Source organism: Orycteropus afer, unplaced genomic scaffold (genome assembly GCF_000298275.1).
Source record: "Orycteropus afer afer isolate SDZICR_OR568_19922 unplaced genomic scaffold, OryAfe1.0 scaffold00487, whole genome shotgun sequence".
NCBI classification, from domain to species: domain Eukaryota; kingdom Metazoa; phylum Chordata; class Mammalia; order Tubulidentata; family Orycteropodidae; genus Orycteropus; species Orycteropus afer.
This window is the reverse complement of record NW_006922074.1, coordinates 20195-46860: the sequence shown is the minus strand read 5'-3', so window position 1 is coordinate 46860 and position 26666 is coordinate 20195. Positions and strand designations below refer to the sequence as shown.

General features: G+C 42.2%; 1 protein-coding gene across 1 annotated transcript in view; it reads left to right on the top strand.

The window, feature by feature from the left end:
• The window catches only part of ANKRD13A (ankyrin repeat domain 13A), a 46968-nt gene that overhangs the window by 6075 nt on the left and 14227 nt on the right, over window positions 1–26666 (top strand). Inside the window, exons 2-12 of the mRNA XM_007954964.2 lie at window positions 8227–8359; window positions 9306–9430; window positions 12088–12133; window positions 13448–13591; window positions 14377–14566; window positions 19161–19227; window positions 20546–20627; window positions 21536–21597; window positions 22656–22786; window positions 23595–23752; window positions 25118–25231. Of these exons, the coding sequence (XP_007953155.1) occupies window positions 8227–8359; window positions 9306–9430; window positions 12088–12133; window positions 13448–13591; window positions 14377–14566; window positions 19161–19227; window positions 20546–20627; window positions 21536–21597; window positions 22656–22786; window positions 23595–23752; window positions 25118–25231 (1252 nt within the window). The remainder of the gene's footprint in view (window positions 1–8226; window positions 8360–9305; window positions 9431–12087; window positions 12134–13447; window positions 13592–14376; window positions 14567–19160; window positions 19228–20545; window positions 20628–21535; window positions 21598–22655; window positions 22787–23594; window positions 23753–25117; window positions 25232–26666) is intronic.

Sequence of the window (26666 nt, the reverse complement as noted above, 5' to 3'; positions counted from 1 at the left end):
ATGTAAAGTGTACAGTTCAGAATCAACTCAGTTTTTTTTTTAGTTCAGTAATTTTTAGTTGTTCACAGAACTGTGCAACCATCATTTCTATTAAATTCCAGAACATAGTCATCACCCTAAAAAGAAACCCTGTCCCCAGTAGCAGTCACCCTGCATTTCCCCCCCAAACCCTCAGTCCAGGCAACCACAAATCTGCTTTCTGTTTCTATAACAGATTTGCTTATTGTGGACATTTCATCTAAATGGAATCATGCAGCGTGTGGCCTTTTGTGCCTGGCTTCTTTCAGTTCATATAATGCTTTCAGGGTTCCTCAATGTTGTAACATGTATTTTAGTACTTTATTCCTTTGTATTGCTTAATAAACAACCACATTTTATTTATCTATCAGCTGATGGACATTTGGGCTGTTTCCACTTTTTGGCTGTTATAATAGTGTTGCCGTGAAACACTGTTGTACAGGTTTTTATGGAGACATACATTTCAGTTCTCTTGAGTATATACCTAGGAGAAGAATTGCTGGACCATGGTAACTCTATTTTTTTTTTTTTTAATTAGGATTTGGGTGAAGATTTACAGAGTAAATTCACTTTTCATACAGCAGTTCACATATACTTTGTCTCATGTCATTGACCAAAATTTACAATGCAACGGCTCCCCTCCCACTTCCTCCCCATAGTTACCTCCTCCCATTGTCCATCCCTTCATACTCTTCTGCACCCTGAGCTATCTCCCTGTGCATAAGCAGCCCTTCCTTCTCCCATGATTGTTCTCTCCAGGGCGTGTGTCTACTTGAGGTAAATGTTTAACTCACATGCCTATACTTTGTTTGGCTGAAAACCACAGTTGTGGGTTCAATTCCAGACCTGAAGGGCAACTAGGGGCCATAGTCTCAGTGGTTACACCAGGCTCTATTGGACCAGCAAACCTGGTCCCCACCTTCTTTTTTTTTTTTTTGCCTCCAAACGATTTTGAGTTTTGTTCCACATTGTTCTCCCTCTTTATGCAGGATCTCCTACATCCCTTCCAAGTGGATGGCAGTGGTAGCTGGGCACCATCTAGTTCTTCTGGTCTCATAGTTGTATAGGTTGCAGATCGGATGGTGTACCAGTCGCTAGGACTGATTGTTTCCATTAATTTTGCTTTTCTTCTTTCTTCTTGACTAGGAGAGACCCGTTGTTGCAACTAGATGGCAGCTTCCTAGCTTTTAAGGTCCCAGTCGCTACTCGCCAAAGTAGTAGGTGGAACAATGTTTTGTATAGTATGTTATGCCAATTGAGCTTGATGTCCCCTGCGACTATGGTCCCAAGCCCGCAGGATCAACTACTCGGTCCCTCTGGGTAGCTGGCTGTGACCAAGTAATGACCATAACCTTGCCCCTTGTCAGCTCTACTATACACCTGGGAATTCTGATCATTCACATGAACTTATAGGCCCATTGTCTGCCAACCCTATATATGATCTTGGATACACTCTCCATTTAGACATACCTAATTGTTTAGCTTGTTCACCCATCTATCCGTCCCTATACCCATGTTTGCTTTCACTGACAACTCAGTACTGTATGTGCAAAGGGGTTCATATTTGTTGTCTGTACTGCCCATGTAACTCTCTGTGTCTTTCTCATCCTCAATGCTGCCATATTGGTCACTCACATTTGGTACATTGCCCTTCTCTTCACCCAAATCAATATTTATCTCTATCTATCTAACAGCATACCCTCCCCTCCTCTCCCATCCCTGGTAACCAACAAAGAAAATGTCCTCCAATAGATAAACCTTTCCTGAACTTTTACAATAACGGACTAATACAGTATTTGTCCTTTTGTGCCTGACTTACTTCGCTCAGCATAATGTCCTCCAAGTTCATCCACGTTATGCGGTGTTTTGCAGATTCTACATTATTCTTTAGCGTTGCATAGTATTCCATTGTGTGAATGTACCAAAGTTTGGTTATCCATTCCTCAGTTGTTGGACATCTAGGTTGTTTCCAAGTTTTGTTGTTGTTGTTGTTATGTGCCGTCGAGTCGGCCCCGACTCATAGCGACCCCTCCTTGGGTTTCCGAGGCAGTATCACTACGGAAGTAGGATTGTCCAACCTTCCTTCCGAGGAGTGGCTGGTGGGTTTGAACCGCCAGCCGTCTGGTTAGCAGGCAAGTGTCTTAGCCACTATGCTACCAGAGCTTCCAAGTTTTAGCTATTGTAAATAGTGCTGCGATGAACATCGGCGTGCATATATCTGTTCTTGTTATGGCTCTCACTTCTTTAGGGTATATACCTAGTAATGGGATGGCTGGGTCAAATGGTATTTGTATTTCCAACTTTTGAAGGAATCGCCATACTGCTTTCCACAATGGTTGTACCATTTTACAGTCCCACCAGCAGTGTATGAGAGTCCCAATCTCTCCACAACCTCGCCAGCATTTGTTATTTTCTGTCTTGTTGAACTTTGCTACTAGTGCTGGAGCAAGATTGTATCTCATTGTTGTTTTGATTTGCATCTCTCTAATAGCTAATGATCGTGAGCATTTCTTCATATGTTTGTTGGCCGCTTGAATATCCTCCTTGGTGAAGTGTCTATTCATGTCTTCTGCCCATTTTTTAATTGGATTGTTTGTCTTTTTGTTATTGAGGTGTTGGAGTGGTAACTCTATTTTGAACTTTCTGATGAACTGCCAAACTTTTTCAAAGTGGTTGCCCCATTTTACATTCCTCCCAGCAGCGTAGAAGGGTTCCAATGTCTCCACATCCTCACCAATGTTCAGTATCATCTGTCTTTTCTTTTTGCTGTTGTTGGGTGCTGTCAAGTGCATTCTAACTCAAAGCAATCCCATGTGCCAGAGTGAAAATGCCCCATAGGGTTTTCTTAGCTGTAATCTTTTTTTTTTCCTTTTAATTGTGTTTTGAGTGAAAGTTTACAGAGCAAATTAGTTTTCCATTCACCGATTCCTACATTTTGTTTTGTGACATTGACTGCAGTCCCTACAATGAACAGCACTCTTCCCTCATCCTCCCTGTAGTTACCTTTGCCCTTCTTTCCTGTCCCTTCCTGCCTTCTGAACTTTATCCCTGGGCAGATGCTGCACTTTTGATCTTGTGTGGCTGATCGTGCTGAGGACCTTATAGACCTGTCTATCCCTTGGCTGAAAGTCAAGCCACAGGAGTGTGTTCAGTTCCAAGCTTGAAGGGTATCTAAGGGCCATGGGCTCAGGGGTTCCACCAGTCTCTGTCAGAGCAGTAAGCCTGGTCTTTATTTTCTGTTGTTGCACATTTTCTCCTACTCTGTCTGAGACCTCCTGTTGTGATCCCTTTCAGGTGGTCAGCAGTGGTAGCTGGATACTGTCTAGTTCTTCTGGTCTCAGGGTTGTGGAGGCTGGGCTTCCTGTGGTTCATTAGTCCTCTGGACTAATGGCTTCCTTGCATCTTTGATTTTCTTTACTCCTCTTTGCTCCAAATGGTGAGAGACCAATAGTTGCACCTCAGACGGCTACTTGTAAGCTCTTAACACTCAGTCACTATTCATCAAAGTAGGATGTAAAATATGGTCTTTTTGGATTGTGCTATGCCAATTGACCTTAATGTCCCTTGAAACTATGGTTCTGAGCCCCCAGGCCCAGCGACTCATTCCTTTAAGGTATTAGGTTATGGCTAAGAAGTTTTCATAACTTTGCCCCATGTATGCTCTCCTATATTCATGGATACATTTGCAGCACATATGAATACCATAAAAACCCCAAAAACCCAAGCCAACTGCCATCTAGTCAATTCTGATTTGTAGCAACCTCCCATTGGGTTTCCAAGGCTGTAAATCTTTGCGGAAGTAGACTGCCTCATCTTCCATCTACAGAGCAGTTGGTGGGTTTGAACCACCAACCTACTGGTTAACAGCCAAATGCCTTACCCAGTACGCCACCAGAGCTCCTGCATATGAATATGTATGTACAAACATCCTCTGTTAAACTCATATATTCTCATGGTATCTGTCTTTTTGATTAAAGCTGTTCTAGTGGGTTTGAAGTGGTATCTCATTGTTTTGATTTGCATTTTCCTAATAACTTTGAATATCTTTTCATGTGCTTACTGGCCCTTTGTTTATCTTCGTTGCAGAAGTATCTGTTCACATCCTTTCTCTATTTTTAATTTTTTTTTTTATTATAGAGTTCTTTATATTTGCTATAAACGTTGTCTATATATCCTGGACAACAGACCCTTGTCAGATGATTTGCAAATATTTTCCCCCATTCTGTGAGTGGCTTTTCACTTTCTTGATGGTATTTTTTGAAGCACAAAAGTTTTAAATTTTGATGACGTTCCATTTGTCCATTTATATTTTCTTTAATTGCTCGGTACTTTTGTTGTACTTAAGAAGGCTTTGCCTGACCCAAGGCCATGAAGATTTAAAACTCCCGTGTTTTCTTTGAAGAGTTTTAAACTTTTATCTCTTAAATTTGGTCTGTGATCCATTTGAGTTCATTTTTTTGTGTGAAGTCCAACTTCATTTATATGTCGGTATCCATTTGTTTAAAGCACTATTTGTTGAAAAGATTGTTCTCTCTCCATTGGATTATTTTGACATTCTTGTTGAAAATGAACTGACTGTAAAGGTGTGGGTTTATTTCTAGACTCTAAGTTGTATTCCATTGATCTATTGTTAAGCCAGTACTCCACTGTCTTGATTACTGTAGGTTTGTGCAGTGAGCTTTGGAATTGAGTCTTCTAACTTTGCTCTTGTTTTTGGGCTATTTTGGGTTCTTTTCATTTCCATATGAATTTTGGGATCAGCTTGTCAATTTCGGCCAAAAAAAAAAAAAAAAAAAAGAAGCCAGCCGAGATTTGGTAGGGCTTGTCTTGCATCTATAGGTTAATTTGGAGAGCATTGCTGTCTTAGCCATATTTACTCTTCCAATACATGAACTTGGGGTGTCTTTTCACTTTTTAGGTTGTCTTTTCAGAGTCTGATTTTGTTTACTTCCTTTGTTAGATGTATTCCTAAGTATTCTGTTCTTTTTGATGTTAGAAATGTTTTCTTAATTTCATTTTTGGTGTGTTCATTACTAGCATATAAAAATTCAATTGATTTTTATATATTGATCTTGTATCCTGTAAACTTGCTGAATTTATTTATCAATTCCAATAGTATTTCAGAGGGTTCCTTAGGATATTCTATATACAGGATCACATCCTGTAAGTAAAACATTATTTCTTCCTTTGAAAACCTGTCTGCTTTTTTTTTTTTTTTTTGCCAGATTGCTCTGAGGCTAGAACTATGTACAGTGTTGAATAAAAAGACAAGAGTTGTCTTTTTCCTGATTTTAGGGGCAAAGTGTTCCGTCTTTCACCACTAGTATGACATTATCTGGCCCTTTGGTGTATGACCTTTATGAGGTTGAGGAACTTTCCTTCACTTCCTATTTGTTGTGTGTTTTTAATCATGAAAGGGTATTGTCTTTTGTCAAATACTTTTTCTGTAGCCACTGAGATGATCATGTGGTTTCTATCCTTTATTCTATAGATAATATGTTGTTGTTGTTGTTATGTGCCGTCGAGTCGGCCCTGACTCATAGCAACCCCTCCTTGGGTTTCCGAGGCAGTATCACTACAGAAGTAGGATTGCCCAACCTTCCTTCCGAGGAGTGGCTGGTGAGTTTGAACCACCAGCCTTTTGGTTAGCAGTCAAGTGCCTTAGGCACTATGCTATATATTATATTAATTGACTTTCTGACCACTTGGTCATAATCCTTTTTATATGTTGCTGAATTTGGTTTGCTAGTATTTTGTTGCACTCTTGTATCCTGGCTAGAATTTTGTATTAAAAAAATTATATGTGTACTTATAAGACATACTGGCTGTAGTTTTCTTGTCTTGTGGTATCTTTGTCTGGTTTTGGTATCAGGATAATTGTTATTGTCTTGTGCTGTCCAATTGATTCTGACTTTTGCAACCCCACATGATACAGAGTAGACCTGCTCCATATGGTTTTGTTGGCTATAATCTATGGAAGTTGAACACCAGGGCTTTTCTTCCATGGTGTCATTAGGAGGGTTTGAACAACCAACCTTATGTTAGTAATCTAGCCTTTCAATCTACCTAGACGCTTACTAGGATGTAGAAGTTAGAAATATAAGACTTGGACCCTACCCTTTGGAATTCTCAATCTCTTTGGTGAGATAGATGAGCCATACCCTTGAGGAAACAGGGACTCATAGGAGGTGGTGTTGACCATGTTCCAGGAGACTCTGGGATTTCAGCACCTGGGAGGTCCCGGAGGCCTGGGATTGGTCCAGAAGGACCATGTGCAGTTAGCAGAATGTCTTTAGCCACTTCTCTTATTCCTTGACAACAGCTCTGATATTCACTGTACAGTAACCCTGACATAATGTTCACAAAACAGGGATGTTCATCAGCTGTTTGAGGAGCTCGGTCCAGTGAGCAGCATGCCCAGGTTATCTTTGGAGACTGCAATTAGTGCTAGGCAACAGCTAGCATCTCCAGTCAAGACAGAGCACATCTTCTAAGAACTATTATGGCCGGAAAGAAGTTTCTCTGTTCTATGGCAGTTTCTTGTGCCCTTGGAAGCCCTCTTTTGAAGGTGGTGTCCAGGCCTGCAGATGTTGCTCACCCTGGAGAGCATATGCAGGCACTTATAGGAAGGTCAGAATAGGAATGAAGAGATAAAAGCCAAACACGAATATCTCGCATAAGGAAGAAATTCCTCATGGGGGGAGACCGACCAGGATGATGGGGGTGTGCTCTTAACGTCCATCTCTGAGGACATCCCTGTCTCTGCCTGGTGGGCCATGCTCACTCACTCTCTGTAGGACTGCAGATACTGCAGGATTTATGTGCTACTTCAGGGCACTTGGATCTCAATACACAATAATAAGAGTGGTGTTTTGGTGGGAATCCAGTTAGAAAATACAATTTTCTTCTGACCCAAATGATCTTCTCTCCTTTCAGTTTTGGTTAAAGGCCTGTCCTTCCTGTTCTAGACTCGAGTGCTGGTATGCGCTTGAGAAATCCCCCAGGTTTCATGTCACCATGTGCTTGCATTTCATGAAAGCCCCTGGCCTTATTTAGACATCATGTCACTGCTGTGGAGAGCTTGAAGTTACTCTCCTGGTTGTGTTTAATGATCTGAGGCCCACAGCTCACATTTATTTATGAGGTACTTAACTTTGTGGAAAAAGAGACTCAGTAACCATAAACTTTATTTATAGTCCACATGCAAACATATATTTTTACATGTTGCCGCAACTAGTGTGTTAATACTATTTTCTATGTTTTATATTTATCTCCCTGTGCTAAGCCACAGGCACAGTGGGCAAACCCTGCTTTCCTTGCTAATCGCATGGTAGGGGTCAGCACGAATCCACTTCCCAAAGTGGGGGCTGGAGTCAGTCCTCACCTTCCCACTTCTCCACCCTTATCCCCAATGCTCAGGTGGTGCACTCTCTTTGACCCTAGCCTCCCAGACCCAGCTGGGTCAGGGCTCACGAGTTAGATGGAGACTGTCTTTCAGCCCCAGCCACCCAGCGCTAACACGTTAAAAGGAGGACACCTTCTTTCAGATGCCAAACAGGCAGCTGCCTGCTCTGGCTGGACCTCACTGCGCCTGTGGATTGGTTCATTCACTGGAGTGACTCACAGATTTCACGGAGAGCACAATATACTTATATACAGATTTAGTACAATCAAAAGGGATACAAAGGTGAGGTCTGGTGGGGGTGTGTGTGTCTGCATGTGGAGTGGTCACAGCATGAAGCTTCCTTGCCGCCTGTGCATAGTGACCAACCAGGAAGCTCCATTTGGATCTCAGGGTGCAGCACTCTCAGCCTCACCACCTGGTCCTGGCTGTGGTAGATTACATCAGGCCTCATGAGGCTTAGTCACCAGCGGGCCCCCAGGTAGTCCCTCTTGGTCTCGTCATCTCCCTGTATTAGCCTGTGGTGTTGGGTCTGTATTGAAAGAATCTAGAACAAAGGTCAGATTGCTTTCTGCGAGATGACTGCACACCTCACAGGCATTTAACTTTATAGAAGGAGGAAATCAGTAACAAACTGTATTTATAGCCCCCAAATTAACATCTCAACCTTGTCCATATGGACACAGACATTTTTACATATGTTGCTGCAATTAGTGTGTAAATACTATTTTCTACTTACCGTACACATTTGTATAGCATAAATCCACCAACAGGTCTGTATTGAAATGCCAGTGTTCACTTCACAGAACGTGGAGGCTGTGGATCCACGAGGTCGAACCTTACTCCACCTTGCTGTGTCTTTGGGACATTTGGAATCGGCCAGAGTCTTGCTTCGACATAAAGCGGACGTTACAAAAGAAAATCGCCAGGGATGGACAGGCAAGTATATATACTCTGAAAATACTTTTAAGCCTTTCATTTTATTTTTTCTTTCTAAAAGAAGGCCAGGCTCAATCATAATTTTCCTCAGCATCATCTTCACCTAAGACCATGCCTGGCCTGAGCGGCAGGGAGGTGAGCACTGTACACGCTGTGGGCTGCTCTGCAAGCACGGCACTTGGACCATGTCTTGGGCCAGAGCCTTTAGTAGAGGGTGACTCCTCATCTAGAAAGCAGCTCTTGGCACAGACCCTCCCCAGTGTACGTGGGTGTGGAGGCCTTTTCCTGTGAAGAATATGATAACTCCAATGAATCCATTAAGATAAACACAGTAAAAATCAATGATGGCTAGAAGTAGCTTATTTTAGCAAAATCCTGGCCTTTCATTGTTTTGTGTTGACTGAGCAAGGACAGTCATAACCACAAGCCCTGTCTGCCAGATCTACCAGCAGATTCCACGGTTGTTAAAGCCAGCTCTCTGAACTTCTTGTCAAGATTTTAGAATGGCTTGCAAGAATAGGAAGTTCCCTGGGTGGCACGAATGGTTTGTCCTCCTCTCCTAACTTACAGCTTGCTGGTTCAAACCCACCCAGTGGCACCACAGAAGAAAGGCCTGACAATCTGCTTCCAGAAAGATCACAGCCAAAAAAACCCTACGGAACGATTGTTCTGTGTGACCCATGGGGTTGCATGAGTTGGAATTGACTTGATGGCAGCAAGGGTTTTGGTCTGACAAGAATACATGAAGGGTGGAGGGGGTTTGATTCAGAGGCTGAGTGCTCTGTTTCCTTCTTACTTGGCCAAGAGATAAGGTTTGACTGCAGGCTGTCTCCCTCCTTGAAGAAAAATACTTGAAGAAAATGTATACATTTTCACATTGGTTTTGGAATTTGTCAGAAAGTATGAGACTCCTGGGTGATTTAATCTTGCCCTTTTTGTTTATCAGTTTTACACGAGGCTGTGAGCACTGGTGATCCCGAGATGGTGTATACAATTCTTCAACACCGGGACTACCACAACACGTCCATGGCCCTCGAAGGGGTTCCTGAGCTGCTCCAAAAGATCCTCGAGGTATCTGTGAAGGCATGGAGTGACATGCTGGTACCGTAGCTACAGAAGCTGCCTGGCAGCCTGGGTGACTTCCTAGAGAGTTGTGAACAGCGAGTATGGATACTGCCTACCAGATTGCATTGCCCTTGCCTTTCCAACTCGTTGAACGCATGATGGGATCACTCACAGATTACATTTCCAGGTCACTGGGGTTACCCTTTTAAATGCTGCTGGAATACTGTAACTTGAAAGAAAGGACCACCAAACATGATGCATTTGTTAAGGTACATGTTTTGTTAAAAACAGCACCCTGAGCAACCGTAGGTCATCTTGGGGAAATTGTCATGAGCACCAGTTACTCTATAGGGCTCCTCAGGGCTCCGGAGTTTGTGTGTATGTTCTCTTTGACACCTGTATTACTTTTCAAAACCAAACTCACTGCCATCATGTTGGTGCTAACTCATAGCAACCCCCATTGGGTTTCCAAGGCTATAAATCTTTACGGAAAGGAGACCACCCCATCTTTCTTCCACGGAGAGGCTGTTGGGTTTGAACCACCAACCTTTGGGTTAGCAGCCAAATGCCTTAACCACTACACCACTAGAGCTCCTTGTGTTACTTCTAGCTGTTAGTATTTTTATGACTTGTAATCCACAGCCTTCATTTATTCACCATATTGGTGTTTGGGCAGTTGTCTGTCTTGTGGAGTAAAGTGCATGAGCTCTGTGACACTCTGTTGCCTTTCATTTTAAAATTTACATCTAGGCTCACAGATGTGTGTTGCATGATGGCTGCCATTCTTCAGATCATTTTTGTTACCTCAAAGAACCATCTTATCAGGCACCCATGAGCAGTATTCCCAGGGCCACAGGAAACAGAAAGTTGCAGTAATTCCACTTTCATGTCTCTTAATTCTCAGTTTAAGCACAGAAGTGAGCTCCCTAAAACCACTCCATATATTTGTTTGGTAAATCAGCTTTATAAATTTAAGTAAAATATATTTGAGAAAAATTAATAGCTCTGTTGAGAAAAGGAATACCTTTGCTGTTATTTAAGACTGTCACTGCTCATTATTTGAGCACTCTTTTAAAAAACCTTATAAACTCATTCCCATGGCTTAACTCTCAGCCAAACAAAAGACAGGCCTACAAGCTGAACACCTATGCCAGGGACATGAACTCCTTACAACAGTCAACCATGGGAGATCAGAAGGGCAGCATTTGTAAAGGGAGAAAGGTAGGGAGGCAGGAATGCATAGGCAAGAAGGACACAGGGAAGGGGTAACCACAGGGAGGAGGCGGGAGGAGAGCCGAGATACACTGTGGGGCTTGTAATCATTGTCACAAAACAAAATGTGTATGAACTGTTGAATGGAAAATGAATCTACTTTGTAAAATGTCACCCAAATCACAATAAAAAGTTGAAAAACAAAAAACAGTCCTATGATGCTTAAGCTTAAAGTTTGCCTAAGATACTCAAGTCTCATGTACTATATTGAAATCTTCCATGAAATCTGAAATAACTGTGGGCATTGTTTTTAAGATAGGTCTGTGTTTATGAGTGTGCAAAAATCATACGGATTTATTGTTTCCTTATCTAACTTACTGCAGGAGGAATGAAAAACATCATTTGCCCATTTGGCAGTAAACCACTTACACGGCGTTACCCTTCATTGAAAAAATTCCGGGCAAGGGATTTTCTTTTTTTAACCATATGGATGCACAGCGACAGACTTAGTTGAATTGTATTCACTGTTTAAAATTGTAGGCAGCTCAGAAATGACCTGTGTAGTTGGTGACCCCAAAGGCAATTGATGTTTTTGTCTTTAGCAGGGTCTCATAAAATGTGCCAGCCGTTCTTAACGACCACTCCTTGGAGTATGTCTTTGCCCACCATTGGCATCCTGGCTGGCTTTACTCCTGGGCAGACTCTCAACCCTGTGCTTCCGTAGAAAACCATGGGCAACCCTTGGGGTGTGAGGAGACAGAGCACCTGGAATGGCTAGCATTTCTCTTTTTCTCAGATGGGAAATGTTGGATTTTTAGAAGTAGCTCTCTAAGAGCTTTCCAAAAGAATCCATGGTAGGTAAGAAAACCACCCTAAACAGGGCTGCTCTGTGGTGTGAAAATTCAGGAAGCCAGGTTGTAAAAGCTTAGAAGGGAGCGGGGCAGCCTTCTCTTAACTGGAGGGAAAAATCTATTTCCCGGAGAAATGATGTCTGGCAGCCTCTTTTGGTTTCACAGAGTGGTCCCATGAAGCACATCCCAGAACACAAAGCCTTTTACAGTCAAGCTCCCCATAGAATAAGAAGAATCCACTTTCCCTTCTTTTGTCCAGAATAGACTGTTGCCTGCATTGAGTGGATGGACTTAAGCCCCTCCTCCCGGGCTCCACTTTCTGTTACTGTTAGGGACCCAATCAGGCCCCCAAAGCAGGTCTGACTTTTATTCAATCTTGATGCTTTCAGTTAACTTCAGACACACTTTATTTCAAGGTAAAACAATAGCCTAAAGATAAAATAAGCATTTATTTTGATGAATATGTACTTTAAGCTTTTTAAAATTATTTTCCTGTTCTCCCTTACTTTTCTTTTTATCCTGTCTACCCTTACTTTGTTTATTTGTGTTTAGTTAATAGTGCCAAGGGCAATTTATTTAAAAACTTTGTCTGCCCTCCAGGCTCCGGATTTCTATGTGCAGATGAAATGGGAATTCACCAGCTGGGGTAAGCGATTCCATATTTATTTTGCCTGAATATAGAATTATTTTTCTTTTATAAAAGTAACTTATCTTTTTGGAAAAACCTAGGAAAGATAATCCCTCCTGGCCCACAAGCACAACTTAATGCTTTGGGGTGTTTTCCTTCCAGTCTTTTCCTCCATGCACAGGACTTTTCCCCTGAGCATCTATAAATATAATGTATGGACACTTTCATCCCTTCGTTTTATCACTTAAAAGCAGCTGTGGTGGCACAGTGGTTAAAGCACTTGGCTACTAACCAAAAGGTCAGTGATTTGAACCCACCAGCTGCTCCATGGCAGAAAGATGAGGCAGTTTGCTTCCATAAAGATTTACAGCTTTGAAAACCCTATGGGGCTATTCTACTCTGCCCTGAAGGGTGGCTATGAGTTGGAATTGACTTGATGGCCGAGGGTTGGATGGGTTTTTTCACTTATAGCTGACATTTGTCCGTATCACTGCTTTTTTAAAAAATGCCACTTAAAACTGCTGAAATGTTAGTAGGTAGTTTTACCATAACTTACTTATTTTCTTTTAAGCTTGTTATTCTAAGGAAGAAAATGAGGTGAATATTTGCATAGCTTACTTTTACAAGATGGATGCTTTTCTCTGAAATCTTACATAAGGATATTGACTGACAGTGTAATTTTTGAGATGTTTTCCTTTTATTTCTTATAGATCAGTTAATAATAGCTGCTGCGTCCCAGGTTTTCTGCCATTTTCACTGCCAGACTTCCCTTTTACGCAAGAAATCCTATTTATAAAGGAACATTTAAGTGAAGCAAAAAGTCTGTAAAAGAAGAGAACTTCAGATTCTTCTGTGAAATTAATGGATTCTTTTCTAATGCAAAGAATCACTCTCTTACTTCATGTTCTGTTAAAAAGCAACACATTTTAGACATTTGATATTTTGAATGGTGGATATGACAGTCTGGCCACAGCCATATGGTGAGAGTAGCATAAGTGAATGAGAAAGGCCAGATGGACACACTAGCCCTGGTGGGGTCAGGAAGTGGGGTTCATGTCAGGACTGAGAATACTCTTGGGAAATTCATTAAGCGTTTTCTCTACGCAAGATATAGATCTGCCCTGTTATAAAGAACTAGAGAGCAGAAGGTGGTCCGATTTTATTTCCCCAGAGTGACTTTCTATGTCCTAAGTGTGGGAGCCAAGGAGTCTAGTTGTCTATGGTGGTAACCATCTTGCCACTCCCATCCTTCTATGAAAGCCCTCATTCTGATTTGCTGGGTATCTGCCACAGTCCAGGTCCTCAGTTGTACCCCCCCTTCCTGCCCCTCAGTGCCCTTGGTTTCCAGGATATGCCCGAATGACGTCTGTCGCATCTGGAAAAGTGGTGCCAAACTGCGTGTTGATATCACATTACTGGGATTTGAAAACATGAGCTGGATAAGAGGGAGGCGCAGTTTTATATTTAAGGGAGAAGGTGAGTGATTCCTTGTTCTAGTGATCACTGCTCAAGCTAAATCAGAGTGATTTTTTTAACCATTAAAATGTGCTCAGATCCATTTACCTTCTCCAATCCTGTCTGGGGCATGTTTTTTTAAATTAATTATTGAGCTCTCAGTTGCTGTCTTCCTTCTGGCCTAGGTCATCCTCTTGCACATATCATTTATCACCCAACACTCATTACCCTTTTGACATGCGTCTGTCTCACTTTCCTGAGCCTTTGAGGACCAGGCTGTGCTAAATCTCTTTATAGTCCCTCCCTATCTCTGGTAGCATAGTGCCTAAGGCACTTGACTGCTAACTAGAAGGCTGGTGGTTCAAACCCACCAGTCACTCCTCGGAAGGAAGGTTGGGCAATCTACTTCCATAGTGATACCACCTTGGGTCACTATGAGTGAGGTCCCACTTGATGGCAAATAACAACAACAACAACATCAGGCAATGACCCTCTTAATGGAATGTGAGAAACAGCATTGGTAACCCAGTGTTGTACATACATAATTTATATTAAATATATAATTGCATATTTGAAAAACTAGGCTGATAAAATGTGCTGCTAATAAAGAATACCAATTATTTTGAAAGCTTGCCCAGAAACCTTTTTAAGGGAATACAGGCCAGATAATCCCTGTCCAAGTAGGTAATAGATATTTGATACTCTATAGGTATCATTAGCACCTTTGAAGAAAACTTGGAAGAATGCTGCATATTACTCTAGAAGGCTTCTGCCTTTGCATCTTCTTTCGTTGTTTCTGTTCACAGACAACTGGGCAGAGTTGATGGAAGTCAACCACGATGACAAAGTGGTCACCACTGAACACTTTGACCTCTCCCAGGAGATGGAGCGCCTCACTCTGGACTTGATGAAGCCAAAAGGCAGGGAAGTTGAGAGGCGGCTCACAAGCCCAGTTATCAACACCAGCCTTGATACTAAAAATATTGCTTTTGAAAGGTAAGAATTTAGGCTCTGTATTTTGATGTCTAATCCCTGTACTGTCTTTAGTGGCAGGTCTATAATGATTGGAAATTTTGGATGGATTGAGATGTTTCTTCCTTTGCGTAACAAACACTCATGGGTTTTAAGGTTTATCTGTGTTCTAACCAAGTAGAAATCATGGCTGACACCCTGTACTATCATTTTTGTTGCACATGGGTTAAGTTTTTTGGAGAAATGCCTTCATCTGCTTTTACAGGTCCTTTCTAATGGAGTTTATGCAAATCTTATTCTTGTTTTGCTGTTTGGGGATCCATAACACTCTCTAGTCCCAAACCATAGTGCTTTGAATCTCTGGATGCCACAATTGACCCTGTATTGAATTTGGTTGTACCAATATTAGTCAGTCACATTCATACTACATATAAGAAAAGGTATCACATACTTTTCCCACCTGTGGGGCCTAATAGTTTAGAGCAGGAATCTGGAGGGGTTTCAGTTCTATTTCAGGCTTGACCAGAAGAATTCTCTGGAGAGGTCTGTGCCTTAGTTAACTGGAAGAGAACACCATCACTAGTCATTTGCCCCTGGGTCGCACAGATGGTATGAGGGCCTTCAAGTGGAAGGGAAGTGGAGGTGGAGGGGTCATCAGAATTATTTCTCACAAGTTGTTAGCCTAAGTGTTTCTATCACAGGACACACTACACTGAGGGAGCCCACAAGAGCCCTGCGTATTTGCCTAGGATGTCACACGCATGCAGCTCTCTGTAAACCACAATGGCCTAATCTGTGCTAAACAGGACGATACTATGCTGGATTTAGGTTTTCTTTTCTCTTGATGCATATACTAATTGTTCTCTGTTTATATTTTCTTGTCTTGTTTCCAATATAAAATAGCTAATAAAACTGGGAGCTTTCCATCCAGTCCAACATCCAAACTTGTTCAGTGCCCTTTCCTTCTAGTTTAGATTGAGCTATGGGATTAGGGTGTCTGTAGCAGAAGAAAAACCCAAAACTGAAGTGCCAGCCTGTGTTTGGTAAGAGCAATGATATCTCCCCAGTGGCAGGAGGGTCCGTCCTCATCACCAGTCTCCTTACACAGGCCTCCCAGTTGACTGCCACTGTTCGAGGACAGTGATGTTAGGGACTGCACTTTTGCTTGACCTGGAAGGGCCTGGAAGACATCTCCATGCTTCAGCGTGCCCCCCTGGAGACAGGGAGGGTTTGGGAGAATTCAGGAAGCTGGCAAGTAGGGGAGGTTGTCCTCACTGCCACAGCCAGTTGGCAGAGATGAGTGTTAGAAGAACTGAGTGCCATTGGTGGGGCTTCGAAGTACCTGGGCAAGTTGCTTAGTCTCTCTGGGTTTCCATTCCCTTAGCTGAAAAAGAAAAGGTGTGGGTCTGGGGATGACGTCTGAAGTCCATGAGTTAGTATGTCATGAGATCTCGTTTCCTGTAGTTCATCAGCAGAGTTGCTAGATTCATAGTTCGTAAGTGTAGCTTATGAAGAGAGCGTGACAATTCCAGGCTGACCCTGCTGAAGGTAGGTGGGAATTGATACCACGTTCTATTAGTACTGAAGACGAGGGATGTTTTTTATTTATATGGTCACAGAGTTTTGAAATAGATCAAGTTAACCCTCCTTTTGCAGCTGACCATGGGTTGGCAAGAGAAAACTGCTGGTAGACAGCTGTTTTTTTATAGTGCTCAGAATGAAGTATGTGATCAGCGGTTGCTGGGCACTGAGCAAGGACTCCAGGCAGTGTCTGTGAGGTTTGCTGGTACAAAAGGTATGCCTAATCTACTTCTTGCCAGAGGTGTAAGTACATTTGATCGGATCTTAGTGCACATTTTGTAACAGTTGTTTTCACCCATTTCTATTGTCTTAATCTGCTGTTTGGAGTTTGATAACTTGCAAACTAATACCCTAACTGTGAATTTGGGGCCTGCAGTATATACCCTCTGGTTGCAGTTTACATTTCTTCTTCTCTGGAAGATTTTGCTTTGTCTGGCTGAAACATAATATTCCCTGCCACCCTCAGAGCCTTTTTCTAAATTGTGTAGCAGCCTCTGAGACACCGTACCTGCAAAGTGGGGTGGTGGTCCCAGCAGAGACAAGCAGAGGTGACAGTGGCAGAAGGGGGAAGGTGGCATTCCCATGTCATCTTCGGATGCCTCGGAATGTGAAGTTTATCAAGGGCCAAGGGCTGTTAGAATCTTGGTTTTAAAAGGGTGTAGCCATTGAGCTACACATTGAGCTATTATGGTCAGAGGCCAGAAATGCAAAAGGAACTGGCATCTCCACGATTGCTGGTAGGGAGGATGTGGGTGAGTGAGAGACACATGGTTCCCAGGGCAAAACATGAAACTGCATTTTCTCAGCGTTTGTGAGGGTAGACTCACTCAGCATATGGTTGGGACCTCCAGAGTCATCCTTTGGTCCTCAGAAGACTATGTTCCTGAAAAGTTGTTCCCCATGCCGAGGTATCAAGTGAGTTAAATGAAGGACAGGGAGTTGAGGATGTAGTTAGTTAACTGAAAGGAGTATTTCAATTATCAATGATTAAAAGGGACCCTGGTTTATTAACCAGTCAGGTGTGGTCCCCAAAGCTCCCTCCATGATTCCTACTTTGTTTCCGAAATCTAAGTTGGAGGTAGCTAACATCTGGAGCAATCTCTGTAGGATTCCTTACTTCCCATCCATGCATTGTACTGCACTAATTGTAGACAACTGTTAAGGAGTCCTGGTGGCACAGAGGTTAAGCATCTGGCTGCTAATGAAAAGGTTGGCAGTTCAAACTCACACAGTGGCTCTGTAGGAGAAAGACCTGATGATCTGCTTCCGTAAAGACCGTGGCCTAGAAAACCCTATGGAGCAGTTCTGCTCTGTCACATGGCATTGCTGTGAGTTGGAATCAGCATTACAGCTCCCAATAACAACAACAACCATAGGAAAATTAACCCTTGCTTGACCCGTGGGCCATACAGTACCCACCTACATTTTCATCCTCTAGGATTTATTGGGTAGCTGCTTTCCCATTGACAGTACATACAGCTGTCAGGAGGGGACCTCTGTAACTGTTGAAAGAAATGGGCACGTACTGCAAATTACTGTTGTTACAGGGTATTATGTATGAGATGATACATCCCGTAGGTGTGATTTTGCAAAACTTATGTTCTTGGCTTTGTTACTAGGCAATAAGCCTTAAAGTATATTTCTGGGTTCCTATGCATTATTTGGAAGTTGCTTTTCTTGCAGTGATTCCGTGTTCATGCTGTACTGACTTTCCAGGTACCCTAAACTACATGCACCTGTCAAGGGCTCTAGAAGGTAGTACAGAGTCCAGAGGGACACGTCTCCCACATAATATGTATCAAAATCCATATTTCATAACAAAATTTCAGACACACTTCTTGACTTAACATACTTTCTATTAATGAAAACATACGTCGACAAAAAAGCAGAAAATAATCAGGTCATGAAGGGATTAAAGCTCTAGTCTCTTATTTATCTGATAGTCTGTAACACACACGTGAAACTCACAATACTGCATCTGGCCTAGTTTTATGTATAAAATCTCATTGGAAAAAAGCAAACTGTTTGGAAACAAAACGCCACTAACTGTATGTGTTCTTTGTGACTTTGCTAACCTGCCATCGTTCCTCAGCTTCCTTCATGACTTCCTGCCTCAGTCAGGGGTCAAAGCAGAAGGCAGGCTGTTGGCCAACAGCAGGGCCAAGGGCAGAAGTTGCAGTGGAGCTAGGATGTGATGTCCTAGACAAAGGGGCTGGGCGGGTAGGCCTCCCATGTGAGTGGGAGCATTTCCCAGGGTGAGCTGCTTTGTGAAAAACAATCCAAGCCTCTTGGCTGCTCTTTGTGCCTAATGCATGTTTTCAGGAATACGTGGAGTTGAAATAGTTGGGCTTTTGGGCACTTTCCCAAAGTGCCAGCTGCTTCTGGAATGCTGGTTCACTTTAACAGTGTTCCATGGATGGCAGGGCTGCACATCTGCTTTTTACCATCTTTTTGGTCTGCTGCACCAAACCTGATAAAGTGTGTGACTCACAAGCCATTTGCAGGCATTAATGGCTGCTCTAAGCAGCTGCCCACAGGGTGAGTTTCTGCCCCCAGCCACTCTCTTCTGAGGAGCAGGATGGTCTGTGCCTCATTGTTCTAAGAATTCCTCAATTGAGAAGCGGCTGTTTACAGAGACAGAGTTGCTGATGTCTGTGTGCACAGTTAAGATGACCCAGATAATCGCTCTGACCCAGGTACCACCCTATGGTGAGACCTTGGCCACTGGTCGTCTTTACTCACTCTTGAGGACAGCTGTGCAGTAAATGTCACCACCTTTGTCACCTATGCTGGCAGTTTCTTAAAGAAGCCAAGAACCGAGGCTTCCATGCCAGGGGTGAGGCAGATTGATTACTGTGTGGGGTGGGGTGGGAGATGCCATCTGTCACTGACAGCATCCTTTTGTGGACCTGAGGACCGTCATTCCCAAGTGTCCTTCACTAACTTAAGCTGGGGGGAAAAAACATAACGGCTGCAGGGATAAATCTGAATGGCAATATTGTACATGTAGAAATTTGTGGTGTTCACTTTTTATCAGAACTAAATCCGGATTCTGGGGCTGGAGGACAGATAAAGCAGAAGTTGTTAATGGTTACGAAGCAAAGGTAAAAGGAAACTCTTAAAATAAGATTTACTATAGCTATTTAGCTTCTATGCAAATGAGGAGTCTGTTCAGATTTTTTCATGCACCTGTGCTGCGGAAACACTTGGGGGGCATACATAGAGTCTAACGTGTCTCTCACTTGAACTTCTATCTTACTTGACTTTCAGAATTGTGATAGCATGTCCTGAAGAAGACTCTAGTTATGCCAGAGAGAAACAGTGTTGTAGAGAAATGAACACAGGGACCAATTGCCCTCATAGAAAAATGACTAGCTTGTCATGTTTAATTCTTTTAAGGAAAAAGAGAGAGAATAAAAGAAAAAGGATTAGGCTTAGCATACTTGTCCATCTGTTTTTGACTTGAGTGGTTTTAAAAAATACCCTCAAGTAGCTTTGTCTCTAACTGTAACCAATAGGGTTACAGCCCACCTACAGGATGTCAGGAAATTTAGAAAATAGCTGTGATAGTGGAGGTAAGAGTCATTGGAGTCATCTGGCATTCTGTCAGCTGTAATGCACTGTGTCCGTGCCTTTCATTAGCTCTGCAGTGCAGCAGGTATGGATGGCTCTCAGCGGTGGATCCAGGTACTGCAGGGCCCTCTTGTGACCTCAGAGTGAGCTCTTAAAGATTATGTCATACTCAGCAAGACACATCTAGAAACAGCCATGCTTATGCTGAGAGGTTTTTTTGTGTGTGTGAATTTCTGCATGTCAGGAATTGATAGATGGCATAGAGAGTTCTCTGTAAGCCACTACGTTGGTTTTCCAGACCCCCATTTTGACCAGTCAACCTTGACAACAGAGCATTTGCTCTTTTTAAAATAATTTTTTTTTTTTTTGATAAATATACAGAATTCCTTTTAATTTTCTCTAAAAGGTTTTCTCTAAACCTTTATATGTGGAAAACCTTGTGTTCCTTCCTTTTTCCTTTTGTCCAGCAGATGGGTGTCTAAGACAGTGACAGGTCACCACCAGTCTATGGGTGTATGATGCAAGTTTGGGAGCCTTAATGGGCAAACCTAAGAGGCAGGTCATGGGTTGAAACTGGTTAGCAGCGAGGAGGGCAAGTAGGAAGGTACAGCCTATCACTGTTCACTCCTCAGTATTTAAAACTGTCAGATGTGGAAAGTAACTGCTGATGCAATTCTAAGTTGATAGTTTGCTTATTTTCTCTGAAGGATCCTAATGATTGTTAACCATTTTTCATTTTTATTTTGCTGGATTACTATTTTTTTGCTTCAGCATTTTTGTTCTTGCTATGCTTATCTTCTGAGTTTTGATTCCCTGTGTCACTGTTTTCTTTTACACGTCTCTCTCAAGGTTTACACAGTAAACAATGTGAGTGTCATAACTAAAATACGAACAGAACATCTGACGGAGGAAGAAAAAAAGAGATACAAAGGTAACCCTGCTCCTTCCATAGTCAAGAGGGCTTGCGTTGGCTGTTTTGAGTTAGTGTGATTAGGAAGCACAAACACTAACCCTAATTTCCTTTGTATAAAAATGTCTGTAGTCTGACTCATTCTTGGAGATGTGTCCCCATAGTTGGCTTCAGCTGTAATTAAAGCCATTCATAAAGACTTCTTTATGTTTTACGAAGAACAATTGTTGGCTTTGGCCGGAAGAATAGATAAGGAAATTGGAGAATGTTTATCTTCGGAGTAAGTGATGTAGTCCAATATATCATGATGAACGATTTGAACAGAACCTGGGATTCTAAGCCGAAACGTTGCCCTTTATGGTTGCCATATTTCAGCCATGCCAATGGCTTACCCACAGTTTCCTCAGCAGTGAATTGGCAGTGATGTTGGACCTTTCTTAGTGTTGCTGGGAGAATTAGATGCATTACTGCCTGTAAGTCTCTCCAACGATGCTTGTAGTATGTGGTTAGCATGCAGCAATTGGTAGTTAACCTTTACTACCACCACTCTTAACATTACTCCAGTATGACAGATGAAGAAACCGAGGCCCAGAGAAATTATCTGTCATCAGATCCATGGGTAGTGAGTGGGACTGGATTCAGATATGGCTTCCTTCTAAATCCACAGGGTTCCCACTGCTCTGCTTTAATTCTTGTTTCTGCTGTCCATCTACTTTAGAAATCCTAAGAAAAAGTGTTCCATGAAGGATAAATTAGTTTATGGTTGTTGTGGGTGATCTTACTCAGCCTGGTCGTAAACAAAAGACTCCACTTCATTACTGCCTAATGCAGACTACTGGGATCAGAAACGTGAAAATAGGAAGAGAGTCTTTTTTCTATAGCCACAGTAAGGTATACGATCAGAAATTAACTTTCTTCCTCCTCTGTAGCGGACAGGAATCCACTGGAATCTCTGCTGGGAACCGTGGAACACCAGTTTGGTGCTCAAGGGGTAAGTTTAAGCCATGGGTTTTCAGCAGTCTTAGGAAAGGAAAGGACTTATTTGTGATAGCATTTATCCGTTCTCTGTGAAAAGGCTAACGTATTCCCAAGCTAGAATCTGAGAAAAGAATCCGACAACTCTTTAAAAGTTTGCGAGAAAGGGTGGTTTTTATGGACATTAGATGCTTCCTCTCTTATCTGTCATAAGCTAGGGCTTCTCTGTAACAATAGAACTGAAAAAGGGGGCTGCTGTTGGTTGCCATCGAGTTGACTGTGACTCATGGTGACCTCGTGTGTAGAACAGAAGTGCTCCATAGAGTTTTCAAGACTGTGACTGCTCCAAAGTACCAGGATTACAAAGTACACAGGATTTTGTATTTTATAGTGCACCTTAATGAACATCTTACTTGATCTTCCAATAACCATATGAAATCAGTACACTATGTGTCACCAAAGGTCAGAAAAATGAAATAACCATTCTAGTGTCCCATGCTTAAGAATGGCAGAGCTGGAAATTAAGCCTCAAATCTCATGTACTTTCAAATATTTACGACTTTTTTTTTCTTCTTTTTTAAAATTAGGAGATAAAAATGCAAAGGAGAGTAGACAAGTATTTAGTTCCTATTTTAAAAAGAAGTCCTTGTGACTTGCCATGGAGTTTGGTAATACATTTGTACACTTTTCTTATTCCATGCAAACCAAAAAAACCACACTCACTGCCATTGAGTAGGTTCTGACTTGTAGCGACCCCTCCTTGGGTTTCTGAGGTGGTATGAGTCGGATCCAACTCTACGGCAGTGGTTGCATTTTTTGTGTTGTGTTTATATCCACGGAAGTAGATTGCCCAGTCTTCATAAGGAATGAACTCCAGCCTTCTGGTTAGCAGTCAAATGTCTTACATGCTACTCTACCAGAGCTCCCTTATTCCATGCAGTAAACTTAATAAAGAGACCTTTCCAAATAGATCTGTAGCTGGTTCACCAAGTCCACCTCAGAGACTGAGTGCCACAGGCCTCCACCTGGGGGCGTACTTAGCCTTTCTCATTCCCCTGAATTTTGGTTTGGCAGGACCTCACCACTGAATGTGCCACTGCCAACAACCCCACGGCCATCACACCTGAGGAGTACTTCAATGAAGAGTTTGATCTGAAAGATAGGGACATTGGAAGACCTAAAGAGCTGACGATTAGAACGCAAAAGTAAGACATCCTGTGGCCAGAAGTTGTGCTGTTTGTCACGTTCAGTCATCCCCTGACCCCTTCCTTTAAAAACAATTGTTAAGCCACCTTATCTGAAGGAAAGCAGATTGTCCATCTTAGGAGACCTTTCCAAATAGAACATAGTTTGGATGTAAGAATTCCTTCTTTAACTGCCAACAAACTTCTGCTGATCAAATGCAATGGTTCCCACTGGCCATCTTCCATCTTCATACTTGCTATCAGTTAAGTCTGTTGTAGCCAGTGGTTGTAATCAGGTCATTTCCCCAGATGCCAGATTTCAGTGTGAATTAAGAGATAACTGGGAAGCTTGTGGCAGGAGGAGACCAGCGGTTGACTGTTCTTGTTGTTAGGTGCCAGCGAGTCGATTCTGACTCATAGTGATCCCATGAGACAGAGCAGAACTTTCCCATAGGATTTCCTAGGCAGTCTTTATAGGGAGAGCTCTGGTAGCGTAGTGCCTAAGGCACTTGACTGCTAACCAGAAGGCTGGTGGTTCAAATCCACCAGTCACTCTTCAGAAGGAAGGTTGGGCAATCTCCTTCCGTAGTGCTATTGCCTCGGAAACGCAAGGAGGGGTCACTGTGAGTCGGGTCCAACTTGAGGCACATAACAACAACAATGTATAGGAGCAGATCATGTCTTTCTACCACAGAGCCTCTGGGTGAATTTGAACTACTCACATTTCAGTTCACAGCTAAGTGCTTAACTGTTGTGCCACCAGGGCTCCTGTTGTGGCTTTCCCGTCTGGTAGAGATGACTTCCATCTTTTCTCTGCCAAATCCCACAGGTTTAAAGCGATGCTGTGGATGTGTGAAGAGTTTCCCCTGTCTCTCGTGGAGCAGGTCATTCCCATCATTGACTTGATGGCCAGGACGAGTGCTCACTTTGCAAGACTTAGGGATTTCATCAAGCTGGAATTCCCGCCTGGATTTCCTGTAAAGATAGGTATTGTGTGATGAACCACAGGAATGCTTGGGCTCTGCTCATTATTGTGGGTGATAGAGCATGCTTCAGGGAGCTAGTGCACTTGAGGCTCAGAGTAACATGAGGGAGAAGTCAGGGTTATTCTGCAGTTTCATGTAAAGAAGTGTCAGGATTCTGGATTCAGGTTGAGGATTTGCACACCAAAAATTAGGAGACCCACCCGTCAGTTCTATTTGTAGGCAGTCCTGATAGATGTAAGAAAGCATAAAAATATGACACACATTGTTTCTTTGTTTCCTGTGCTTTTGACGAGAGTGGATCTAGAAGAGGTTGTTTTACTTATCAATTTAGACAGGGTTTTTTTTAATTTTTTGTTGTGATTTGGGTGAAATTTTACACGCAGTTTTGTTTCACACTCAACAGTTCAAACTCATTTCGTTTCATGGCACTGATTATGGTCCCCAATGTTGAACAGCTCTCCTCCCTGTGACTACTCCTTCCCTGTGTCCTTCTTCCCTGTGCATTCCTGTCTGTCTAGCTTTCCCTCTGTGTAAATGCTGCCCTTCTGATCTCATCTCCCTGGGGCAGGTGTTTCACTCAGAGGCCTGTCTGTTGTCTGTTATTTGGCTGAGAGCTAACCCATGGGAGTGAATCCAATTCCAGGCCTGAAGGGTAACCTGGGGCCATAATCTCAAGAGGTTTCACCAGTCTCTATCAGACCAGTAATTCCGATCCTTTTGGTTTTGAAATCTTGTTCCACATTTTTCCCCCACTCTGTCTTGGCTCTCCATTTTGATCCCTTTCTGAGTGCTTGGCAGTGGTACCCAGGCACCATCTAATTCTTTTGGTCTCAGGGCCATGTAGGCTGAGGTTCCTGTGGTCCATTAGTCCCTTGGACTGATTGTTTCCACATGTCTTTGACTTTCCTGACTTTTCTTTGCTTCGGACAAGGAGAGACCAATAGTTCCATCTTAGATGATCACTCATAAGCTTTGAAGATCCCAGTTGCTACTCAAATTAGTTGTTTGAAGAAGATAGTTGACAGCAGGATCCTTTGATCCATAAATGTGTTTTGGGGCCTGGACTTGGATGCATAATACCATGCATAACAGATACGACTCATGAGGAGTTTTCATTTTGGATGGTTGTAGACCTGTGATATTGAACCCTGGCTCATCACTTACTGTGCTCTAGGAGAAACAGCTTAACCACTGCATCTCCATTTGCCTATTGTATATTGATTGGGGAATGGTGTTATGAGGATGAAATGAAATTATTCTTATAAAAAGTACTTGGCACAGTACTAGCATAGTAAGCATGTAGTGAATTGTAGTTGTTACCGTTATTCTCACTGAAGTTTATTTATGAAAGCTTTTATTTTGTTAGAAATTCCCTTGTTTCATGTCTTAAATGCACGGATTACATTTGGAAATGTTAATGGCTGTAGCACTGCTGAAGAAACGGTGTACCAAAATGTGAATGGAAGCCAGGCCAATTCAGGTAAAAAAAAAAAAAAAATGGGGTTTGTGGTTTTAGAAAAAAATGACTAATTTAGCTATTTCAATAATTATTAAGTTTGAAATTGGACACAGATTTGTGGGAAGTTTTAGAAAATTTAGTAAAAAAATTAACTTGTAGAATATGTATGATCCCAGTTGTATTAAAGACAGCATATTCTTAAAAATTAATTTGACTGAGGTGTAATATACATACAATAAGATGCACCCATGTTAAATGGGACAGTTCAACACATTTTCACAAATGTATAACCCGTGTAATCACCACCACAGTCAAAACATAAAGCATTCTATCATATCAGACAATTCCCTCATGTTCCTGCAGTGAATCCAATTCACATTTTTGGGTGCTATTGTAAAAGCATTTATTTTCTTAATTTTATTTTCCTATTTTCATTACTAATATATAGAATATAACTGATTTTTATACATTGATCTTGTATCATGCAACATTGCTACATTACTTATTACTTCTAGGAACTTTTATAGATTTCTTGCATAGACATTCATGCTATCAGTGAATAAAGAGAATTTTATTTCTGCCGTTTCAATCTGTAAGCCTTTTATCTTTTTTTTTTTTTTAATTGCACTGGCTAGGAACTCAAGTACAAGGCTTAGTAAAAATGGAGAGGGAAGCTGTCCTGGTCTTGTTCCTGATGTTAGAGGCAAAGTGGTTTCCTATTTCACCATTAAATAGGAGGTTGGCTGTAGGTGTTTGCTAGATGCCCTTACCAGGCTGAGGAAACTCCTTTATATTCCTCATTCACTGAGGCTTTTTAATCATTGAGTATTGACTTTTGTCAAGTGCTTTTTCTGCAACTACTGAGATGATGAAAGGGCTTTTCTCCTCTATTGGATTGGTGAAGTAGCAGACAGCGTTTTATTGTATGTAAATTACAGCTCAAATTTTAAAAATGAAAATCAACAGAGATAGACAGTGTTACCCTACCAGATAGGACAAAGGCTCTGGAAGTATATATTCATGAAGCTGTATAGCAAGAGAACGCCAGGCCCTTGAGATGGGGAGTAAACAGGTCGAACTTCTTGAGCAGAACATTGGGCATCACTTGGGGAAGCTGCAGCTATGCATATCCAGCATATCTCCCAAGTCCTAAGCATGTACCCCGGAGAAACCTGTCTGGGGGCTTGTGGAGGCACCGACAGTGGCCAGCAGTACGTTCACAGTAGCTGAAAGTGGAGCCCTGATGCCATGAGACAGTAGAATGTGCTGTGTGCACGAATGCAACGGAGTAACGTATAGTAGTGAGAATAAAAATTTACAGCTGCACACATCAGATTTTGTCAATTTCAAAAACCATGTTGAAATCCAATTAAAAAATGGGCAGAAGACATGAATAGACACTTCACCAAGGAGGATATTCAAGCGGCCAACAAACATATGAAGAAATGCTCACGAT